The sequence below is a fragment of the Zalophus californianus genome, chromosome 4 (assembly GCF_009762305.2).
Source record: "Zalophus californianus isolate mZalCal1 chromosome 4, mZalCal1.pri.v2, whole genome shotgun sequence".
NCBI lineage: Eukaryota > Metazoa > Chordata > Mammalia > Carnivora > Otariidae > Zalophus > Zalophus californianus.
The window spans coordinates 154,695,369-154,716,536 of record NC_045598.1 but is presented as its reverse complement, the minus strand read 5'-3'; the positions used below and the strand labels follow the sequence as shown (position 1 = coordinate 154,716,536).

Below are 21,168 nucleotides of genomic sequence, written 5' to 3'. Positions count from 1 at the left end.
GAGAAAACTTTTGTTTGCTTGAAGACTCGAGTCAGATTTTCATTAATGAACAAAGAACAGTTTAAAAATGTCAGAGTTTGAAAGGTATCATTTACCCACAATGATTTTTAAAATTCTGTAATTCTAAAAGATTAATGAATATGGAAATAATAAAAGTGATACCTAAAGAATGCTCCAGAAAAAGAGAATGGACTCTAACAACTACAGGAATAAATGACAGTACACTGATACAGACCTGAATGTTTTATTGTAAGAAATACTTTTACTTTGACCCAATTAACAAAGGAGCTTTCAATATGATAAGATTTCTTCACTTTCCATTAAGGGAATAAATATGGTTATGCTTAAAGGAGGAAAAGGGACATTTAAAGAAACATTGGGCAAAATGTGGAGGTGACAAAACACAGGCTTAGTTTGCTTTTATACAGTGGTGGTTTTGTTATTTACATAAGCAATATATACGGGACAGGAGCTTTTTAAAATCTAGTAAAAAGTAAAAATTTTTGCCCTTTTTTTAATGTTTCCATGTAAGAAAAAATAAGTTCCTCTTATAGCTCTTGAATTAATCACAATTTAATAATCATTTCATATTAGAAGACTTAAGTGTTGCATTTCACCCAAGCAGACTGTAATCCACAAGTAGTAATAAAAGGGGATTGATTTATATCATAGCAGGAAATAAAGGTGATAATCATTGTTAATGATTTTTAAAGAAATACATTTCTATCAAACTTTAGAGGAATCCTTCATAGCCCAAAGAAATGTAATTTAACTCAAATTTTTAACGAGTAATTAAAAGAAGATGTAGAACATAAATTAAAATGTACTTTAAACAAGTTCCAAATATACTTATTAAATATAAAGATGTTAGCTCTTGGTACGTAAGAAAATATTTACAACTAATAAGAATATTGTAGAATATACATGTTCTATGTATAAAAATAAGTAAAATATTTTATAGTACAGACCAAAGGATCTTTTCTAAACCAGGTTTTATCTGTGCAACTCTCTTACAATACCATCCCACTAGCATTACTGGAACTCATACATGCATGGAAGAAATCTAACCATAGTCTTGCCTTAAAGCTCATACTTCCTTTTTAGGGCCTGTACATCTTCTAAAGTAAAATGTTTGTTTGGTGTGTCTGAGAGGTCATCAAAGAGCTGTTCAATTTGCTTCTTCTGGCCCTTGCTAATTAGTGTCAACATCATCTGGAATAAAGAGAAAAACTGTATTAGCTTAATTAAGAAAAACATGAACATTTTAAAGTTACAGAAACCCTGGAAGAAAATCAATCTCTATTATTTTTCCACTTACCATGAACCTTTCTACTTTACTCAGATATAAAAGATGCTGATACACCAATGAGGGATCTTTACCAAGATTATTTTTCAGAGACTGAATGAGGAGGAGGAATGTATCCCCTTCAAGTTTGTTACTCAACAACATTGGCAAATCTTTCGGTTCTGTGATGGTTAAAAGGTGTGCACAGCTTGTTTATCGTTCCGCATACTGAAAGCATTTATAACCTGACCAAACTCATAGGCATTGTTAGGCTTGGTGATGGGTAGTTTTTCAGAGTATTCTGGTGGCCCACTACTGGTTGTGTCTCCGTTCTCGGAGGCACGGCAGTCAGTGGAGAGCTCCTCCGAGGTCCTTCCAGGCTCTTCTTCCTGGCCTTCGCTCACCTTCATGAGGGAAAAAATGATACTGTGATGTAACAGCCACTGCACACATCCCAAGCTACATTTATTAAAATGGGAAGGAACTGGAAAACACTAGGCGGCTATATTTTGGTCAAATTCTAAGTGTGTAATTTATAATAGTAAAATCTATTCTTTTTAGGAAGAAGTTTTAAATATCCATTCATGAAAGTATTAAAATTTTTTATAGTTTTCCATGAAAGATGACCTATATAACAACTTTATCTCAGGGCACCTGGGTGGCTCAGTCGGTTAAGCGTCTGCCTTCGGCTCAGATCATGATCCCAGAGTCCTGGGATCAAGCCCCACACCGCACTGGGCTGGCTCCCTGCTCCGCGGGAAGCCTGCTTCTCCCTCTCCCACTCCCCCTGCTTGTGTTCCCTCTCTCGCTGTGTGTCTCTGTCATCAAATAAATAAAATCTTTAGAAAGAAAAAGAAAAAACTTTCTCTTACATTTAACAGAGACATGAACATTTTTTTCTTCCCTCCTTAGAGGAAAAATACTTCTGGTTTTCTCACTTTTTGGCTTTTACTCTATAATGGAAATATAAGGTGATAAATATCACCATTTATGAATACACAAGAATTCAGGAGCCAACTTTTTTTTTTTTACGAGAGCTTGTATGGGTGCGCGCACACATTGGGGGGGGGGGTGCGTGAGAAGCAGCGGGAGGGAGAGAATCCTAAGCAGGCTCCAGGACTCCACATCAGCTCAGAAGCCCAAAGCAGGGCTTAATCTCACAACCATGAGATCATGACCTGAGCTGAAATCAAGAGTCAAGACTCTTAACTCACTAAGTAACCCAGGTGCCCCATGAGCTGACATTCTTCACCGAAGGCAAAGCAAAAAGCTGGAGCACAAGACACTGAGTTTGATTCAGGACTAGTCCAAGATCTCTGATGAGGCCAGTCTTGTTTCAGAGTGCTAAAAAGGCCTAAATCGATCTAAAAAATCTCTATGGGGTATGGCAAGGCCACTGAAATTTGAATCAGTCCTATCAGGATTGTCCAGGTCTACCCTGAAGCAAAGTTCAATGACCACAGGCCCCCAGAGCAATCTGGGGTGGAAACAATGCAAACTGTAGGCAGGTGGGGAGGGGGGAGGGGTGGAATGCAGAGAAAGGAGGAATTGCAGTAATGCAGAATCCCAATACCCTCCATGGACCCCAAGCTGGGAAATACAATGGCTAATTATGGCAAAGGAAAAGTTTTGTCTCTGTAACTGGTTAAAATTTCTTCACTGGAGATTAAAATAAAAAATTTAAAACATTTCTCATAAGAATCTGACTTAAAAACATTAAATAAAGATTTTATTTATCTGACAGAGAAAGACAGAGAGGGAACACAAGCAGGGGGAGTGGGAGAGGGAGAAGCAGGCCTCCCGCCAAGGAGGGAGCCAGATGCGGGGCTCCATTCCAGGACCCTGGGACCATGACCTGAGCCGAAGGCAGACGTTGAACGACTGAGCCACCCAGGCGCCCCTGAATCTGACTTTAGAATCCAATATAAAATCCCCCAAAGAGTACCTTCAAAGATAATGAAATACCTCTTGAATCTCAATTTTCCTTCTCTCCTTTTCCTTGTTGAATAATGTTGTATTGTCCTTAAGGAATCTGGTTACCTCTTCCAGTTCCATCTTTGCCTCAACAATACTTGAATCTAGTAGGAGAACTTTATTGAGATCGTTCAAACTTTTCTGATAATCCTGAAAGTAGAAAGCAGAGAAAATAATTTTCATAAATAAAAGGGCACAGATTAGCTCAAGTGGGAGTGAGAATAAGCTTGAGTAGCACAGAACGTGTACAGGGGCTCCCTTTAGTACCTTGATGATAACGTCAGGCCCATACAGTAGTCTTGAACTAAAATATTAACACCCATAACACAGAACACCCACCAGAGAAGAAAAGGCATGGAATCTGGAGTTGGAAGACTCCAGTTCAATTCGGGGTCACCACAACCTTCACAGTCCCTGGTATACAGCAGGCATTTGTTGTCTGCTGAGTGAGTGAATGGAAGAACCACCATCCTCATGTTAGCACCTACTAATTATGAAACTGGAACAAAATCCTACTTAATCTTTGAATTTCAGTTTTCTCATCTTTAAGGATAACAAAAGCTTCTCTACTCTGGTTTTCACCAAGGCTGTATCAAGTATAAATGAATTAATAAGGAATACTTTAAACCTATGTAAAGGGCTATCCAATGTCACTTGTCAGATAATATCTTGCACCATAAAACCCTTCAAAGTGGTACGCTGTTCAAACAGGCTGGCAGCAACATTTATTCTTCCATAGAGTCAAACAATACATGGGGGGGGGGGGTGAGGGAAAAGAAAAGGAATCTAAGCTTAACAAAACACAGCAAAGAATCTGGTGGTAGAGACAAGATACCACAAAATCACAGTCTGATGTGACAGGCCATCCTAGAACTACAGACTAGACCAATGTTTTCATTAAACCAAAATTAATTCTGTAAGGAGGCAAAGAATTCCAATGATGTGTAACCTCCCCAAGTATTCATGACCTGCCAATAAGCTCATGCGCTGGAGGCTGAGGCCCGGGTTAGACAGGCTCGTGGTTATGGGACGTTCCTGGGGGGCTCGCTGGGGGGCCACAGCCCTCCCCCTCCACCCAGCAGGACACTAGAGCAAAAGTGACCTGTTTAAAGAGATTAACGTAAATCTGCTCTCATTCAGTAAAAAAGGTAAATTATTTACAAACCATAGTAGAAACCTGCTACAGAAAAACAAGTGACACTGTATTTCCATCCCAAGTGTTCCTGCTGGGAACCATACTGAGAGGCAAGGAATGGGGCAGCAGAACAAGTTGAGGTAGTAATTAACTGCTAACTCTTAACCATTCTCTCTGCATTTTCAAAGTATTAGTTTACTCCCAATAGCCCTATACATACTAACTGCTGTCCAGCATTTTAAAGATAAGGAAACTGAGGGCATCGAGAGAATCCTTGGGACGATCAAGGCAGCAATGCCCACCAAGCAAATGAGACACAGTTGCGGAATCCCAGTGAGAAGCCTGAAAACAGATTGTGGCTATGGCCTTGGAAATGGAAGAAGTCCCACACCACTGGAAACAATACGTTTTTTGTTTTGTATTGTATTTAAGAAAAATCTGTGCCTAGGGGCGCCTGGGTGGCTCAGTCGTTAAGCGTCTGCCTTGGGCTCAGGTCACGATCCCAGGGTCCTGGGATCGAGCCCCGCATCGGGCTCCCTGCTCAGCGGGAAGCCTGCTCCTCCCTCTCCCACTCCCCCTGCTTGTGTTCCCTCTCTCGCTGTCTCTCTCTGTGTCAAAAAATAAAATCTTAAAAAAATAGAATCTGTGGCTAAAGAGCGATCTGTCTGGTTGGAGGAGACCTAAGAAAACATGAAATAATACTTTGATAAAGAGTTACAACAGGGGCAAGCAAATGTAGAGAGAGAACAAGAGCACAGGAAGAGGGAGGAGCCCGTCTGCCAGATCCCAAGAATGGTCAGGTAGCCCTGGCCCCTATGGAAGCTTCTGTCTTAGGAAGGGAAACAATCTTTAAAAAGTAAACGAATGAATAAAGTACGGACTATCACTAATGCAATTAAGAAAGCCAAGGTTTTCTCTGGATACTAACGAGGGGGAATGAGTCTCCTTTTGATACCCTTGTCAGGGAACACAAGCCCTGAAGGGAAACAGGCATGCAGTGGAGGGAAGAGCAGGGCCTACACAGAGAAAAGTGTGGCTCCGGCAAAAAGGAGGACATTAAAAGTTGCTAATTACTGCATTAGGGCCTTAAAAAAGTATAATCACAGTATTAATAGATGTACTTAAAATGTGGTAACAATTATATGACTGTTTGATATTTTTGGCCTTACAGCATCCCCAATTAATGGGCTGCACATTCCCTAAAGCAACACCATGGGCTCGTCACCACTATGATCCACAGTCTAGCGCATACATGGCACTCAATAAGAGAAAGAAGTTCTAAAACAAAATACCACAGGATTTAACTCACATGTGAAACTTAACAAAACAATTGAACACGGGGGGGGGGGGAAGGAGAGGCGGACCAAGAAACAGGCTCTTAACTATAGAGAACTGGTTACCAGAGGGGAGGTGGGGGGGGTTAAGGAGGTGATGGGGACTGAGGAAGACACTTGAGATGAGCACCGGGGGTTGCATGGAAGTGCTGAATCACTGAATTCTATACCCAAAACTAGTACTGCGCTGTAGGTTAACCGGAATTTAAATAAAAACTTGCAAGAAAAGATAAATTCTGAGTGAAAGCTTTTAATTTTCAAAACTGGCGCGTGCGCGCACACACAAAGTTAAAAGGCATCTAGAAAACAAAAGATCTAAGAAAGCAGAGTACTCAGCTGCTAACTACAGGTAGGGCACCTGCTCACTGCAAGCCTCTGTGCTAATTCTCGTTACAGACACACTAAGGAAGTGGATCCGGGCGTGAGTTCTGATGCATTTGATAAAAGCAGCTGTCGCCTTTGAAGATCGTGAAATTAAATTTGCTTGGCACATAACTCAAAATTACAGGATATATAAATGGAAGCTACAAGAACTCAAACCAGAAACACAAACTGCCAGCCTCATAACCTAGTGGGATAGGATTACTCAAATTTGGGATTCTCTTTCTGCGTAATACAATTTCTAGAATTCATTCCAAAGAAGTATAAAAAGTCTTTCATTAGGTACACCTTCTGCCTTTATGTGAGGAAAACAGGTTCAAAGTATGAGGCAACCAGTATGAGGTAAACGTGCTTTTAGAGTCTGGACATACGTAAACTCATGAGTTGTCAGGCACACCTACCCTCATGTGCCCGAATCCATTAAACTCAGAAAAAGCCGAGTAAATTTTGAAGAAGCCTCTCTTACCTCATGGTGCTACACACCAGCTAAGAAATCTTTACGTGAGGTTTATGGATGGGTGTGTCACTAACAGAAGGAGCGGGGGGGGGGGGGGGGGGGGGGGGGGGGGGGGGGGGGGGGGGGGGGGGGGGGGGGGGGGGGGGGGGGGGGGGGGGGGGGGGGGGGGGGGGGGGGGGGGGGGGGGGGGGGGGGGGGGGGGGGGGGGGGGGGGGGGGGGGGGGGTGGCCGTGGCCCGATGTACCTCTTCGCCTGGCTCTCGATCTGCGTCCTTCACAATATCCTTGATAACACACTGGGCGGGAGATGGGGGGCAGGCACGGCACGGCCCCACTGGCCTCGGGGTCCTGCCACAGCAGCTGCATGCGTGCAGCTCAACCACAACCTCTGTGGATCCAGGATCTAGAAACACAAAAGCCTGAGCCCTCAATGCGCACAGCTTGGACTCATTTGCTACACTAGGCAGAAACGTAACTGCCCTCTCCCAAAAAACCCAGGTTTTATAGAATATATTTTTAGATATTGCCCTGTCAGTGATGGGCATGGAACCTAAAGAATTATCTCAAACTCAATAAGGTCAAACTGAACTATCCCTCTCCCCAATCAAAACTCTCCCTCCTCCCGAATACCCTCCATCATCATACTGCACCACTCAATCCCCAAGCCAGGAAGCTGGGAGGTACCCCCCCTGCTCCTTCCCCCCTACACGTTACTGCTCAGGATGTTTACCTTCAAACGCCCTGGAATTAACCTCTCACTTTCTGCTATGGGCTAAACTGTGTCCCCCTGAAAATTCCTCTGTTGGGAGGAATTTTAACCACAGCACTGCAGAATGTGACCGTATTTGGAGATAGGTTCTCTAAAAAGGTAACCAAGTTAACATCAGGTCATTAGGTTGGGCCCCAATCCAGTGGGACTGGTGTCCTTATAAAAAGAGGGAACTGGCAGACAGACGTGTACAGAGAGAACACAGCTATCCACAAGCCAAGGAGAGGGGCCTAGAGCACATCCTTCCCTCACAGCCCTCAGAGCGAGCCATCCCGGCTGCCAGCTTAATCTCAAGATTAAGAACTCTAAGAACCGTTAAGAAAATACATTTCTCTTTAAGCCACAACGTGTGGTACTTTGTTATGGAAGTCCCGGCAAACTAAGAGACCTTCTCTCTTCCCTCTGCTATTCGTTACCTTCCTTCAGGCAACTGCTTCTTACTTTGGCAGCTTCTAACCAATCTCCCTACTCCACGCTGGGCCCCCGGTGATCCAGCTTTGACGCTGCTGCCAAATCTGATCCATCATGCCCCCCCCTGACCCTTAGGGGAATCCCACCACCTTCAGGATCAAGCCTATCCACCAGAGCAAGGCCTCCCAGGCCCTTCATAATCTGACCATCTCTCTCCATCCCCATTCCCATCTGCACCTGGTCTCTCGCTGTACCAGTTCATGTACAAGTTCATAAAAAATGTGGCAAGGAATAATCGTAACAGTTTTATTCTTAACAACCCCAGAAGGGAAACATCTAAATGTAATTAACTGGTGAATATGTTAAAAAAAAAAAAAAAAGTTGTAGTATATTCAGTAATAAAACTCAGTAATAAAAAGAAACAATTCCTGATATTCACACAATATGGATGACTCTCAGATGCTCTGCTGAGCAAAAAAAAAAAAAAAAAAAAAAGCCAAAGAATACAGTACATTCTATATGATTATACTTATGTTACTGCCGAAAAGAAGCAAAACTAATCTACAATGATAGAAACGAGATGAATGGCTGCCTGGGGGTGGGTGTGGAAGGAGGGGAATGGGTATAGGGAACTTTCTGGAGAGATGGGAATGTTATTTACCTTGATTGGAGTGGTGGCTACATGGGGATATACATTATTCAAAAATCAACAACTAAAATAAGAAAACAATTCTACTTACAATTGCATCAAAAGGAATAAAATATCTAGGAATAAACTTAACCAAGAAGGTGAAAGATTTGTACATAGTATAGTGAAAAGTATAAGACACTGATGAAAGAAACTGAAGACAGAAATAAATGGGAAGACAGTTTGTGCTCATGGGTGGAAAAAATTAATATTGTTAAAATGTTTACACTACTCGAAGCAATCTACAGATTCAATGCAATACCTATTTAAAATTCCAATGGCATTTTTCACAGAAATAAAACAAGCAATCCTAAAACTTATATGGACCTGGTAATACCCCAAATAGCCAAAGCAATCTTGAAAAGGAACAAAGCTGGGGGCATCACAATTCCTGATTTTAAACTATATTACAAAACTCCCAGTAATCAAAACAGTACGGTACTGGCATAAGAACAGACACAGAGATCAATAAATCAGAATGGAGAGCCCAGAAATAAGCCCATGCATATATGGCCAACTAATTTACGACAAAGGAGCCAAGAATTCTCACTGGGGAAAGGACAGTCTTCAATAAACGGCGCTGGGAAAACTGGACCACTATCTTATACTATACACAAATATCAACACAAAATGGATTAAATTTGAACATAAGACTTGAAACCATAAAACTCCTAGAAGAAAACATAGCCAGTAAAGCTCCTTGACACTGGTCTTGGGTTTTGGATTTGACACCAAAAGCAAAGGTAACAAAATCAACAATAAACAACTGGGACTACACCAAACTAAAAAGCTTCTGCACAGTGAAGGAAACAAAATGAAAAACTACCAAGTAGGAGAAAATATTTGCAAATCACGTATCTAAGAAGTGGTTAATATCCAAAATACATAAGCAACTCCTACAATTCAGTATCAAAAAAAGAATCCGGTTAATAAAAGAGCAGAGGAACGGAACAGACAGTTCTCCAGAGAAGACCTACAGATGGGCAACAGACACATGAAAAGATGCTCAACGTCACTCATCATCGGGGAAATGCAAATCAAAGCCACAATGAAGTATCATCGCACACCTGTCAGAATGGCTAGAATCAACACCACAGGAAACAACAGGTGTTGGCGAGGATGTGGAGACAGGGGACCCCTTATGTGCCGGCGGTGGGAATGGACACTGGTGCAGTTATTACAGAAAGCAGCACGGAGGCTCCTTAAAAAAACTAAAACTAGAACTACCAGGTGATCCAGCAATCCCACCTCTGGGTATTTATCTGAAGGAAATGAGAACACTAAATCTAAAAGATACCTGCACCCCCATGTTTACTGCAGCAATATTTACAACAGCCAAGACGTGGAAACAACCTAAGTGTCCACCACTGAATGAACGGATAGAGAAAAGGAGATATAGCTACACAATGGGAGTATTATTCAGTCAAACAAAAGGAAATCCCTGCCATCTGCCAACAACATGGATGGATCCCAAGGACATATGCTAAGTGAAATAAGGCAAATAGAGAAAGGCAATTACCATACGACTTCACTTGTACGTGAAATCTAGAAAAAAAACAAACAAAAAACTGAATTCACAGATATAAAAACTAATTGGTGGTTGTCAGAGGCAAGGCGGGGAGTGGGGAGTGGGTGACATGGGTCAAAAGGTACAAACCTCCAGTTAAAAGTAAGTCATGGGCATACATATAATGGACCGCCTTAACACTGTACCGTGTATTTGAAAGTTGCTACAAGAGTAGATCTTTAAAAGTTCCCATTACAGGAAAAAAAATGGTAATGATGTGTGCTGATGGGCTGCTAACTAGACTTATTGTGGTGATCATTTTGCAAATCGAATCATTATGCCATACACCCGGAACTAATATAATGTTATATGTCAATTATATCTCAACTTAAAGAAAGTCAATGACCTGTAGGCTTATAATGTGTGAATTTCATTGTATTAGGCCCTAAAACAAATTGGTTTTTAAGAAATACAATTTCAAGAAATGCCACAGCCCAGTATGTTCTAATTTGTCCTTGTGATGTTACTTTCTACAAAAATGAACATTAAAGTATTTCCACGCAGAAGACTCAGCCTAAAGAAAAGTGTAAATTATACTTTGAAAATAACGGTGTGGTTTTCTTAGAGAAGAACATCACTCCGCAGTCTCACGCTGATAACCAACCAGCCAGTTTAAAGCCCAAATCACCATCCGCTTCCCAATCTCTGATGTGTCTCTACCAACTTCCCCTGGGTGAGTCAATCTTCCGTTCCGAGGCCTTCCTCCCACCCCCCAGACAACCCCAATCGTTTGGTGGAGGAATCCAGTGGCACCACTGGTTGCCTTCAGTGATTCAGTAGCAAACCTTCCTGTCCCTTAAAGTGGACCTATGATTAACTAATAAAATTCCTAGAAAATCAGGAAATAAATCCTAATCTTTGAGCTGGAAGGAATCTTAGAAATTATCTAGCTCCACATAAAAGGTAGGGGAAATCTGAGGCCCATTCCCAGGTGTCAGGACTGGTTGGCACAGAAGCAGGATTAAATCCCAGGATAATCTCACTCCCTTTCCATGATCCCAGGATTTATGTTCATAAAAACCACATGCTGTTTTCAGAGCTGCAATTTACATATTAAAATGAAGATTTCCAGGGCACCTGGGTGGCTCAGATGGTTGAGTGTCTGCCTTCAGCTCGGGTCATGATCTCCAGGTCCTGGGATCGAGCCCCGCATCAGACTCCCTGCTCAGCGGGGAGTCTGCTTCTCCCTCTTCCTCTGCCTCTCCCCACTGCTCCTGCTCTCTCTCTCTGTCTCAAATGAATAAAACAATTCTATTAAAAAAAAATGAAGATTTCCTCACCTTGAGTCCCTTATGAGCCAGAGCTCGTCTATAGCACGCTTTCACATTCCCGTTATCGATCTGAAGTGCACGATCACAGTCCTGCTTTGCCTCTTCAAACTGGCACAGCTTCAAGTAACAGAGAGCTCTGGTGTAACGTTAAGTATGAAAGTAACGATGTATTATCAACAGCGAAGACAACGTATCTCCAATCACAGCTTTTTCTTGCAATGCATGTAATCATGGCATTGGGGATACAACTGCAAACAAAATACAGTCTGGGACCCTCAAGGAGGCTACAGTCTAGTGGAAGAGAAAGACAATTAAAACAAGCAAACACAGTAAAATCTAAACAGGATGCTTTCTCTGGGAGCACACAGCTGAGAATATCACGGAATCTGGTGGGGCTGAGGCAAGGGCAGGAGTAGTCAGGGAAGACTTCCCGGAAGAAGTTACATTTAAGTTGAAGCCCAGACCATGAGGTGGGAATTATCCAGTGCAAAGGCACTGGGCCGAGAGTTAAGATGTAGGAGGGGAGTGGTGGCCAGGGGCCCAGCAAGAGCAGAGTCTCACAGTGAGAGAGAGAGACAGAGAGCGAGCGAGCGCACAGTGCTCTTGATGGGCTAAGAAAAGCGTCATATGGCTGGGTACAGGGATGAGCTAAAAGGGAGGACAGGCCAGATGGTGAAGGGTCCCGTAAATCATGGCAAGGAGGCTGAGCTTTCTCCTGAGCTTTGTGGAGGTCCACCAATGCGTTCTCAAATAGGGCTAACATGTTTACCAGGTTTTAGAAAGATGGTTCGAGCTACAACCTTGGAGAAGGAGACAAGAGGGAACAAGACTTGCAAGGTAGTATGGAGGGTGCTGCAAACATCTAGGAGGAGCCGGTGGTGGCCCAGGACAGGGGTGACAGTGAGGTCGGAGAGAAAGACTCCCGCCAAAGAGGAATTTGGAAGGAGGACATCCCAGTTTGCAGACAGCCCGGGAGAGGGAGGCGTCAGTCAGGAGTGCAGACAGGAGTGGAGTGCCCGGGTCTGGAGCCCAGAGGGAGATGGACAGGGCAGCAGGCAGTGGGCACACCGGAAAGGTGGTAGGGGGACTGGGGAGAAGATGGACTGGCCCAGAGAGCATGCAGGGTGAAAAAGGGATCTGCGCCTTCAGAACCCCGAGAAGGTCAGGGGAAGGAAGGCCTGTGGAGGGAGGAGAGGAGATGTGCCGGGTGAGCCGCCGGTACTGACAGCAAAGGGCGAGGCGGTTTCAGGCCCAACTGAGCGGCCGCCCATACCCCAGACTGCAGAGGCTGAGCAGAAGGGGAGAACACTACCTGGTGGAGTTAGTGACAACGTTTTTGACAAAATGGTTGCCAACAGAGGAAAACATGCACAAAAACAAAGCAGTGAGAGGTCCAAGTAAAAAGAACTCATCTGAAATAGCTAAGAAAACGTGTGCTGGGAGTCCCTGCTCTTTAGGAACTATCCTCACTCTTCTTTGTCACCCCAGACTCTACCTAGTCCTGAAAATCCCCACATCACTGGAGTCTAGATAGCGATCTTTTACCATCATTGTGGTAAAGACTGCCTCTCAGCAGCTTTCCAGAACAACCTGCCCATTCCTGCTACACACTGAAGGATGCTGGTACCCTCCCTCAGGACTTCAAGAGAGAAAGGACACTTAGGAAACGCGTCGGAAAGACAGGTGAGTCTTGCTCCTATAGGGCCAACCACGCGCGGGCCTAGTTGGGCACAGGGAGCTGGGCGGCAGGAAGGGGGGCAAGGGCAGCCCGCGGGGACCCCCAGCCCGCCGCACCGCATGCTGTCAGTCTTTCTGGAACGCCTATGGCCCCCGCCTCTTTGAAAAACACTTAGGACAATATGCTGGAGAAAAAACTTTGGCAATTAATCTGCCTATACTTTTTAATCCAAAAAAAAAAAAATTAACATAAGAAATACGTAAAGTTACAAAGAACTTGCCTGTTTGTATAAATGGCACATTCCTTGTTGTTAATCTTTAAGCATTCACTGTATTTACTAAGGGCATCTTTATAGTTTTTGTCCTTTACACATTGATTTCCTTCTTCTTTAAGGGTTTTAAACATTTTTTCATCTATGGGACACCCCCCAAGGGGGGGAAAAAAAAAGGAAGGATTCATATAAGCACCTCTACAAAATCTTCAGTACATCTGTAAGCAGATATTCTATTGCAAATTAACCTGACCACACACCATGCAGAGCTAAAGTCAAAGTGGAACAAAACTTTGTATACAAATTAAAAAGACAAATTGGCTGTAAGTAAAAATTACACAATTATGACATTTTTTTCAAATTAGAAAATAAAACATAAATAATGACATCATTTTATCCACACTGGTATGTCTTCTCTACTGGAGATACGAACATCTACAGTGTTTGGTTTAGTAACTATTTCATGAAAAATGCACAAACCTGTTCAAGCCTGAGGTGGACATTTGTCCAGTACCCCATTTCCTTGAAAAACCCACCTCCCCCCGCTCTCTGTCCTGCGGTTTAGGTAAAGTAAGCCCTACCCTAGCCCAACCTTTTGGAGTAATTTTTGTGTTACTATCAGCACATCATACTTCCTTGGTGACAATAATCTAACTCATCAGGGATAGGCCTATGAGAGCCAATAAGCTACAACAAGATTTTTTATGGCAGCTTCTGGTAATGCTTGCTCTTTCTCGTGGAATATGAGGAGGAAGAGAGGAGCTATTCAGCCATCTGGTGATACAAGGGGAGAGTCTGTATTTCTCTAGATGGGGTGAAAAGAGCAAGAAAGAGGCCAAGATAGACAGCTGAAGAAGAATCTATGAGTCCTGAATCTAGCCATCCCTGCAGCTACTCTACCTGTGGACGTTTCCATGATAGGAGCCAATAAACAACCTTTTTCACTTAAGCCATAAAAGGCTGGATTTTCTGTTATCTGCAGTGAGAGAGTCCCAACTATTACCATTACCTGTGCAGTGATCATGGCCGACTCTGCTTAGGATCCATTTCCCCTTCCTCAGGGTGCCCTGATGTCCACTCAGCTATCGCTCCTCTCCTACTCAACCCGGGCGTTCAGAGGAAGCTGACCCCACTGATCAGGAACACAGGCTTAGCTAAGCCAATCGGGGCATGGCATGTCCTCATCATAGGGACTGGCTCAGGAATGGGCACATGACCCACTAGAATAAGTACCAATAAAATGTGAGTCAAGAAAGTAACGGGATAAAAAAGCTAGGGCTTTCAGGGTAACATATTTTCTCATTTTTAAATTAATGCTACCCAAAGCAATGGTGTCTCTCTCTCTTTGGACATTGATACCTGCACCCAGGAAGCCTAAAACCACTACAGTTCTATTATTTTCAGTCAGCATCTGAGCCCTGATGAGCTTTCAGTTACATGAACCAAAATATTCCTTACGGTTTAAGTTAGTAGATTTTCTGTACTTGCAACCAAAGTTTTCTATCACACATAAGTATGAAAACCTGAAGTTTTGAATCTATGTAATAAGTCTACCTAATGGAGTAACTTGATATAAAATAAAAATCCTGAAATTAAAATTTATTTCTAATGTTTCATGTTTCAAAAGACCACACAATGGGGCCAAATGACACTCCCCATACATCCTGCTATATGTAAGACCTAAAACAGAATATTACAGGGATTCCTCCCTGCCCAATTTGCTGAAAAACTTTCCTTAAGCTTTTCTTCCCCCATTGTTTTTAAACCTTTGGTATCTACTCTAATAATCACATAGATATGTAGAGCTGATTATCCTTATGCTCCTCATGAGCTGACACAGATCCACAGTACAGTTAGTACATGCCCTTTGTTAATAAACCACCACCCTTCACTGAGCAAATGCTATGTGCGAGACTCCGATGACAGCCAACTCTAGAAACCAGAGATCTCCAAGATTTTCCAAGTCTTAGTAGATGTTCCCTGCATCTCCCTTCTAGTCAATGAAGAGGATGAGGGTCTAACAGAAGCCACATCACAACTCAGGAATCTCAGGGTGTCTACAGGATGAGGCTCAACCACCAGGGACACACATGGAGGTCCTAAACAGGCAGGAGAAATGGGGCCTCAAGTTGCTTTTGTCAGAAAGCAAGAGTGAAGTCCCATTTATTAAACACTCTGCACAAAGTAATGAGGTCGGTACTATGGGAATGCAGATATGTTAATAACTATGATATAAGGCAGAAAGAAATACCTGCTAGATATTTACGTTGTAGCGTTTTACTTTGTTCTATTATTTCAAACACACTGATCTTATTACTTTAAGCCCTGCAACGTGCAGGTGTTAAGAGAGAACTACATGCTATACTTCTTTTTCTTATGAATAATAATGCTAGCTAAACCTTTATTAAGTATTTTGTACGCCTATCTCCATTTATTCCTGGGAACAACGCCACAAGACAGTTATTCATATTCCCCCCTTTCATACACACTAGGACACTGGATGTGGGAAGCAACTTCTTAAGACTCTAGTTAGAAAGAGGGCGAAGAGGGTCTTAAACCTGGGTCTGATGCCTGAGTTCATGCCCTTGACCTTCTGCTTCCCTGTGAAAACAGACACGCAGCTCAAGGTACCCTTGAAAAGAAGGGCGTGTAGGCTTCTCCCACCTGTGATGCCGGGCAGGGGCCGGCTGCAGGAACCTCCCCCTTGGTTGGGGGGCGTCTCCGCCACAGGCTGCCAAGCTCGCAAATGCGCAGAAGTGGGCACAGCAGGAATGGGTGACAACTTCTCCCTCCAGCTTGGTCCATCCAGATTCATTAAAATTCTTGTTATTCTAAAAAGAAAATGAGTTTTTTATATCACTGAAGCCCAAATCAACAGTAAGATTACAACACTTCTCTATAGAAAACACAGTCTTGAGCTATCTGCTGTCCCCATAAACGGTTTTTAAAAGGACTTTTAAAAGTTGCCCAAAACTATGTTAACTTTAGATCCTTTCTGTATCAAAAGAAAAAATGAAGGTCTAAAAATTTTTTCAATGTATATGCAATAAAAAGCGAAATATAAAGGTAAAATTTAGGAGGCCTAGAAGAAATGTCCCACATAACATTTAATATAATTACTAAATTGATAACGCGTTACTCTTGAGAATAATCAAAAACACCTTAGAATTTCTATGCCCAAACTGTACACCAAAAAGAGGTGTACAAGACAAGCTACTAAAACTGATGAGGGCAAGCTATCATGTGTAATATTGTTTTTCCTTAAAGCATTTACATATGGCTAAGATACTCTTACCTTGCCTTTTTTTTTTTGTCTTTAAAGTTACTCACTTACTGTATTTTCATATGCATAAAGATGAAAGGACAGGGTACCGGAGTCTAAGAGGCGGGCCCTTATACTATTGATGTTTACTAATGGCCATCACAAAGTTCAGATTAACATCCCCATTATCACTTATCACATCTGTCATCATTTTAAACATACAAAATATATTTACGTTTAAAAACAAAACTGAACTATGTCTTTGAAATGAAACTGGTTTTAAAAAGGTGTGTCCCAAGATGAGAAGATTTACAGGTAAGTAGTAGAATGCATTCAAGTTAGCTAACTCAACAGTACTTTTTGTGTGAATAATTTTCTATTTATGCAGAGACAAACACAATCCACATACTTTTTCTTACAGTTTCTGAAACCGAAATTTCAATAGTGATCTTTGGTTATGCAAACCAAGTATCAGACATCTTAGTGTAAAGAAATAACTTTAAAAAATAATGTAAGGCCACCCACAACTACAGAAGGAAAAAAAAAGCTTTAGAAAAGAGAAATTTTCAAGCAAAACTTGTATTACCAGCAGAGAGAAGGAAGCATGCAGCTGGAAAAGAGATGATGTGTTGCCAGGGAGTAAATAAGTAAATGCAGGGAAATTTAACATATAGATTCCTGGAGAGGAAAAGAGGAACATGGTTAATGGAAGACCAGAAACAAATATAAGCACAGAGGTTTAAATAAATGAAAAAAAAAGCTGCTCTTGTTCACATGGAAAAGCAAACATAAATATGGGATTCGTGAAAAGGAACAGTGAAATTTAAAAAATGGATATTTCACAGAAAAATATATATGGCCACCCAGACAAAGCCCCCTCATCTTCTTATAAAGTATCACTAAGAAATGTTCGATTAAAAAGTGAATGAATCTTAAAAGTCAATCTGTATAAACGAACCTTCATGAATACATATAAAATGGATAACACAATCCTCAAAAAGCTAACATAGAATTCCCCCATGACCCAGCGATTCCAATCCTAGGTATACTCCAAGAGAAAGTGAAAACAGGTGTGCAAACACTTGCACACGAATGCCCACAGCAGACTATTCCCAATAGCCCAAAGATGGAGACAACCCCAGTGTCCATCACCTGATGAATGGATAAACAAGACGTACTATGCCCATACAATGGAATGTTATTCAGCTATAAAAAGAAAGGAAGCACTCACATATTCTACAACATGAACCTTAAAAACATCACACTAGGTGAAAGAAGCCAAACACAAAAGGCACATACTCTAGGATTCCATTTACAGGGACCATCCAGATAAACCAACAAGACAGAAAGCGGATGAGTGGTTGCCAGGGGCTGAGAGAAGGGAGAATGCGTGGCTGCTTAATAGGGACAGGGTTTCCTTTGGGGATGATGAGTGTTCTGGAACTAGAGAGAGGTGGTGGGTTGTACAAGTGTGCATGTACTAAAGGCCACTCAATTGCATACTCTAAAACACAATCTTATGTTCCATGAATTTTACTTCAATTTTTTCAAAATATATATATATAGTGCACAAGGTTCAGAAAGAGGAGTAATCACAGCCTCTCAGGTAACTATTTTTCCTGTCAGACCTTCCGGGCCCATCACTATGAACCCGCTTTCCTCCAACACCTTCCAACAGGCCCTTCCTCTCTGTCGGCTAATTCGGCTGTCTTCCTGCTTTGTCTCACAGGAAGCCGAGCTCTGGGAGAAGATCCTACTTGCCCAACTACGTTGGAGATGACTGGGGACAGAGGATGGGCAAACTAAAAGCCGACCACAGGAGTGAACTGTGCTCTCTCTGTTGGAGAATGAATTCATTCAACACATCTTACTGAGTGTATCTGCTGAAGAGGTACTTCAACTACACAGACGGATAAAACCCAATTCCTGACCTCAAGGAACTTTCAGTAGAATGAGAGAAAAATAATTTTACAAAAAGGGACAGAGAATTTACAAACGATATGGAAGCTGGGTAATAATAGAGGGCACGGTGTTCTGGGGGAACTGGGAAGGGCGCCTAAAGTACATGTATGGTGGGATGGAGGTGGGTCTATCAGGGAAAGTCATTTCCTAGAGGAAGGAGGTCCTCTCCTAAAGGACAGCAAGGAATTAACCGGGAAAAAATGGGAAAAGAGCCTCCAGGCACATATGAGGAGGCAGCAGATGACATTTCAGCAAGGCAGCTGTGCCACAGGGCAAATGGTTGAGACCTCCCAGGCGATGCTGCCCAAGCTCAAGCTCAAGATCAAGCTCAAGATCAAGGAGGCTGTGAATGCCCAAGGCTTGATCTGGCCCCAGGTCCAATTACCAATGCATATCCCTTTCTTCCAGTTAGGCCAGGATCAGACAGGTTCCACATGACCAGAGGGGACACTCCAGGAAATGACTGGTGGCTCTACACACAGATCTTTCCAACGGTCTTCTCCAAAGTGCGGTGGGACTATGTGTGGAGATAAGGCATGATTTTATAAAATGAATTAATCTAAAACATGCCATTCTCATCTTGCACAATTTTGCTCAAGGTCGCCTCCTATCAGTGCTCTTCAAAGACCACGTCAGGCGCTTGCTCTCCAACAACTGCAGCCTGCACAGACGAAGGGGGCCTGGCCTCTCTGTGATTTCCCCACCTTACTAACATATTTTCACCGTTGGGGATAATCTGTCTTATGTTTTTCCCCCTGGCTATATTCTGGTTTGCTTAAATACAGAGATTATGTTATTTTTCTGCTTTTTGTCTTTTTGTGGGGGGAGCAGGGCAGGGTACGCCAGACCAACACAGGGAACAGTGTAACGCACATAAGAAGGTATACTCTGGACAAATGGGATCAGAAAATAGTATACATAACTAGAAATATTATCCAACTTGCAATTTTTTAATTTCACCTGAAAGCAATTTATGAAGTCTGGAAATTCTTACCTTCCCATGCTCACTCAGGGGCTAAATAGGTCATAATATAAATTAGATCCAAATTCTTTGCTATTTCACCATGATAAATTAATACTCATCCTAGATGAGTTGTCTATTTAAAGGGCATATAACACAAAATCTAGGAGGCTCATGAAGACATCTACTTTCCTGAGAAACAACAGTTATGCTTCCACTGACAGATGTGGTGCATTGAACATGTGCAAACCCTGTAGGAGAAGAAGATTCGATATGGCAGTTTTCACTACATTTTTGGATCTTGTGCTAGAATTACTAGTGATTTACAACATCACTGGAAACACCTTCCTAACGCCACAGATATTTACAAATACTAAAATTAAGTTCTGTGCGTTCAGAACAGCAAAGAAGATCTATACACTGAGCTTAAGAAAAAAAAATTTACTGAACAGTAATTAATGGACCAGGAAACAAATATAAAGGTGTTAGAGGACAACTCAAAATGGATTATAGGACAGTTAGAAATTAAGTTAGAGAGAGAGAGAGAACACTTTGGTTTTGATGGGAGTGAAAATCATGCATGCAAAGTAAGTAACCAAGGACATGTCTACACTCTGACACCATTCTTGGAGAAGAGGAAGAAAAACACGTAATTCCAGTAGAAAATAACTAGACCTCAGGCACCGCCTCAGGCTGGCTTACCTGTTAATGCTGTCATTTGCTAGCTGGATTCTGCAGTCTATTTGCAACACTATTTTATAATCCACATAAGCTTTCTGATACTGCTCTAAAGTTTCATAGGCCATTGCTCGACGAAGAAGAGGTTTGACTGAGAATGGATGAAGTTCCAGAGCCCTGAAGACAAAAATATTACATGTCATTTGTTTTGAAAAGTTTTAACTTAATACTAACTGAATATACACTGTAGTACTGGACTTTCAAACACAAACATATCTAGTATTTCATACGAAGGACCTAGGAATATACTAGGAAAGGCAAACTCAGAGTAGAAGAACAATCAAACTTGCGGTTACTTCCTTTATTTTATATACTTTGGGTGGCAGGGGAGGGAGAGAGAAAATCCTAAGCAGGCTCCACTCCCAGTGTGGAGCCCGCCGTAGGGGCTCCATCTCATAACCCTGAGATCATGCCCTGAGCTGAAATCAAGAGTCGGATGCACCAACTGAGCCACCCACGTGCCCCTACTTCCTTTATTTTAAACCAGTAGCAAAGCACGTTAGCATTTACTTTCCCCCGCTGAGACTGAGCTCCCTGGCAGTGGGCAGTGTGCCCCACCCTCTCCAATACCCCAAACCCTCCCCACCTCTGCCCCGACAGAGCCCACCATGGCACCAAATACAAGGTAGGCTTTCAACAGATTCTTGTTATCTACTAATGGATTAAGAGGAAAATTTTCATTCGCACTTGTGTTTAATAAGGCACCTCAGCAACAGAACCACAAAAATTTGCATTACATTTTGAAAATCAGCTCCCTAAAGGTCAGTTTATTATGATTTACTTGCTGGCAAAGGGCTTCAAAAATAGACCAGGGGGAAATCAAGGAAGTAAGTGTATGATGATTTCTTGTTAAGTCATGAATTTTCATCTTGCATTTGTTAAGGCTACGAAGTATTTCCAACATCACTAGAGATGTATTTCAAGGTTATGTTCCTTGGTTTTGTTTTAAGTAACTGTTTAAGGCTACTTCGCTACACAACGGACTTCATGACATTCTGAAATAAAGCACACAATCCAGAGATTGT

The 21,168-nt window shown here is 42.3% G+C and overlaps 1 protein-coding gene across 1 annotated transcript in view; it reads right to left on the bottom strand.

Moving 5' to 3' along the window:
* Nucleotides 1–229: 229 nt before the first annotated feature.
* SPAG1 (sperm associated antigen 1) overlaps nucleotides 230–21,168 on the bottom strand; it is a 69,131-nt gene continuing 48,192 nt past the window's right edge. Inside the window, 8 exon segments of the mRNA XM_027604001.2 lie at nucleotides 230–1,212; nucleotides 1,319–1,494; nucleotides 1,497–1,689; nucleotides 3,251–3,409; nucleotides 11,281–11,407; nucleotides 13,230–13,362; nucleotides 15,885–16,051; nucleotides 20,108–20,260. Coding sequence (XP_027459802.2) covers nucleotides 1,081–1,212; nucleotides 1,319–1,494; nucleotides 1,497–1,689; nucleotides 3,251–3,409; nucleotides 11,281–11,407; nucleotides 13,230–13,362; nucleotides 15,885–16,051; nucleotides 20,108–20,260 — 1,240 coding nt within the window. The 3' untranslated portion in view covers nucleotides 230–1,080.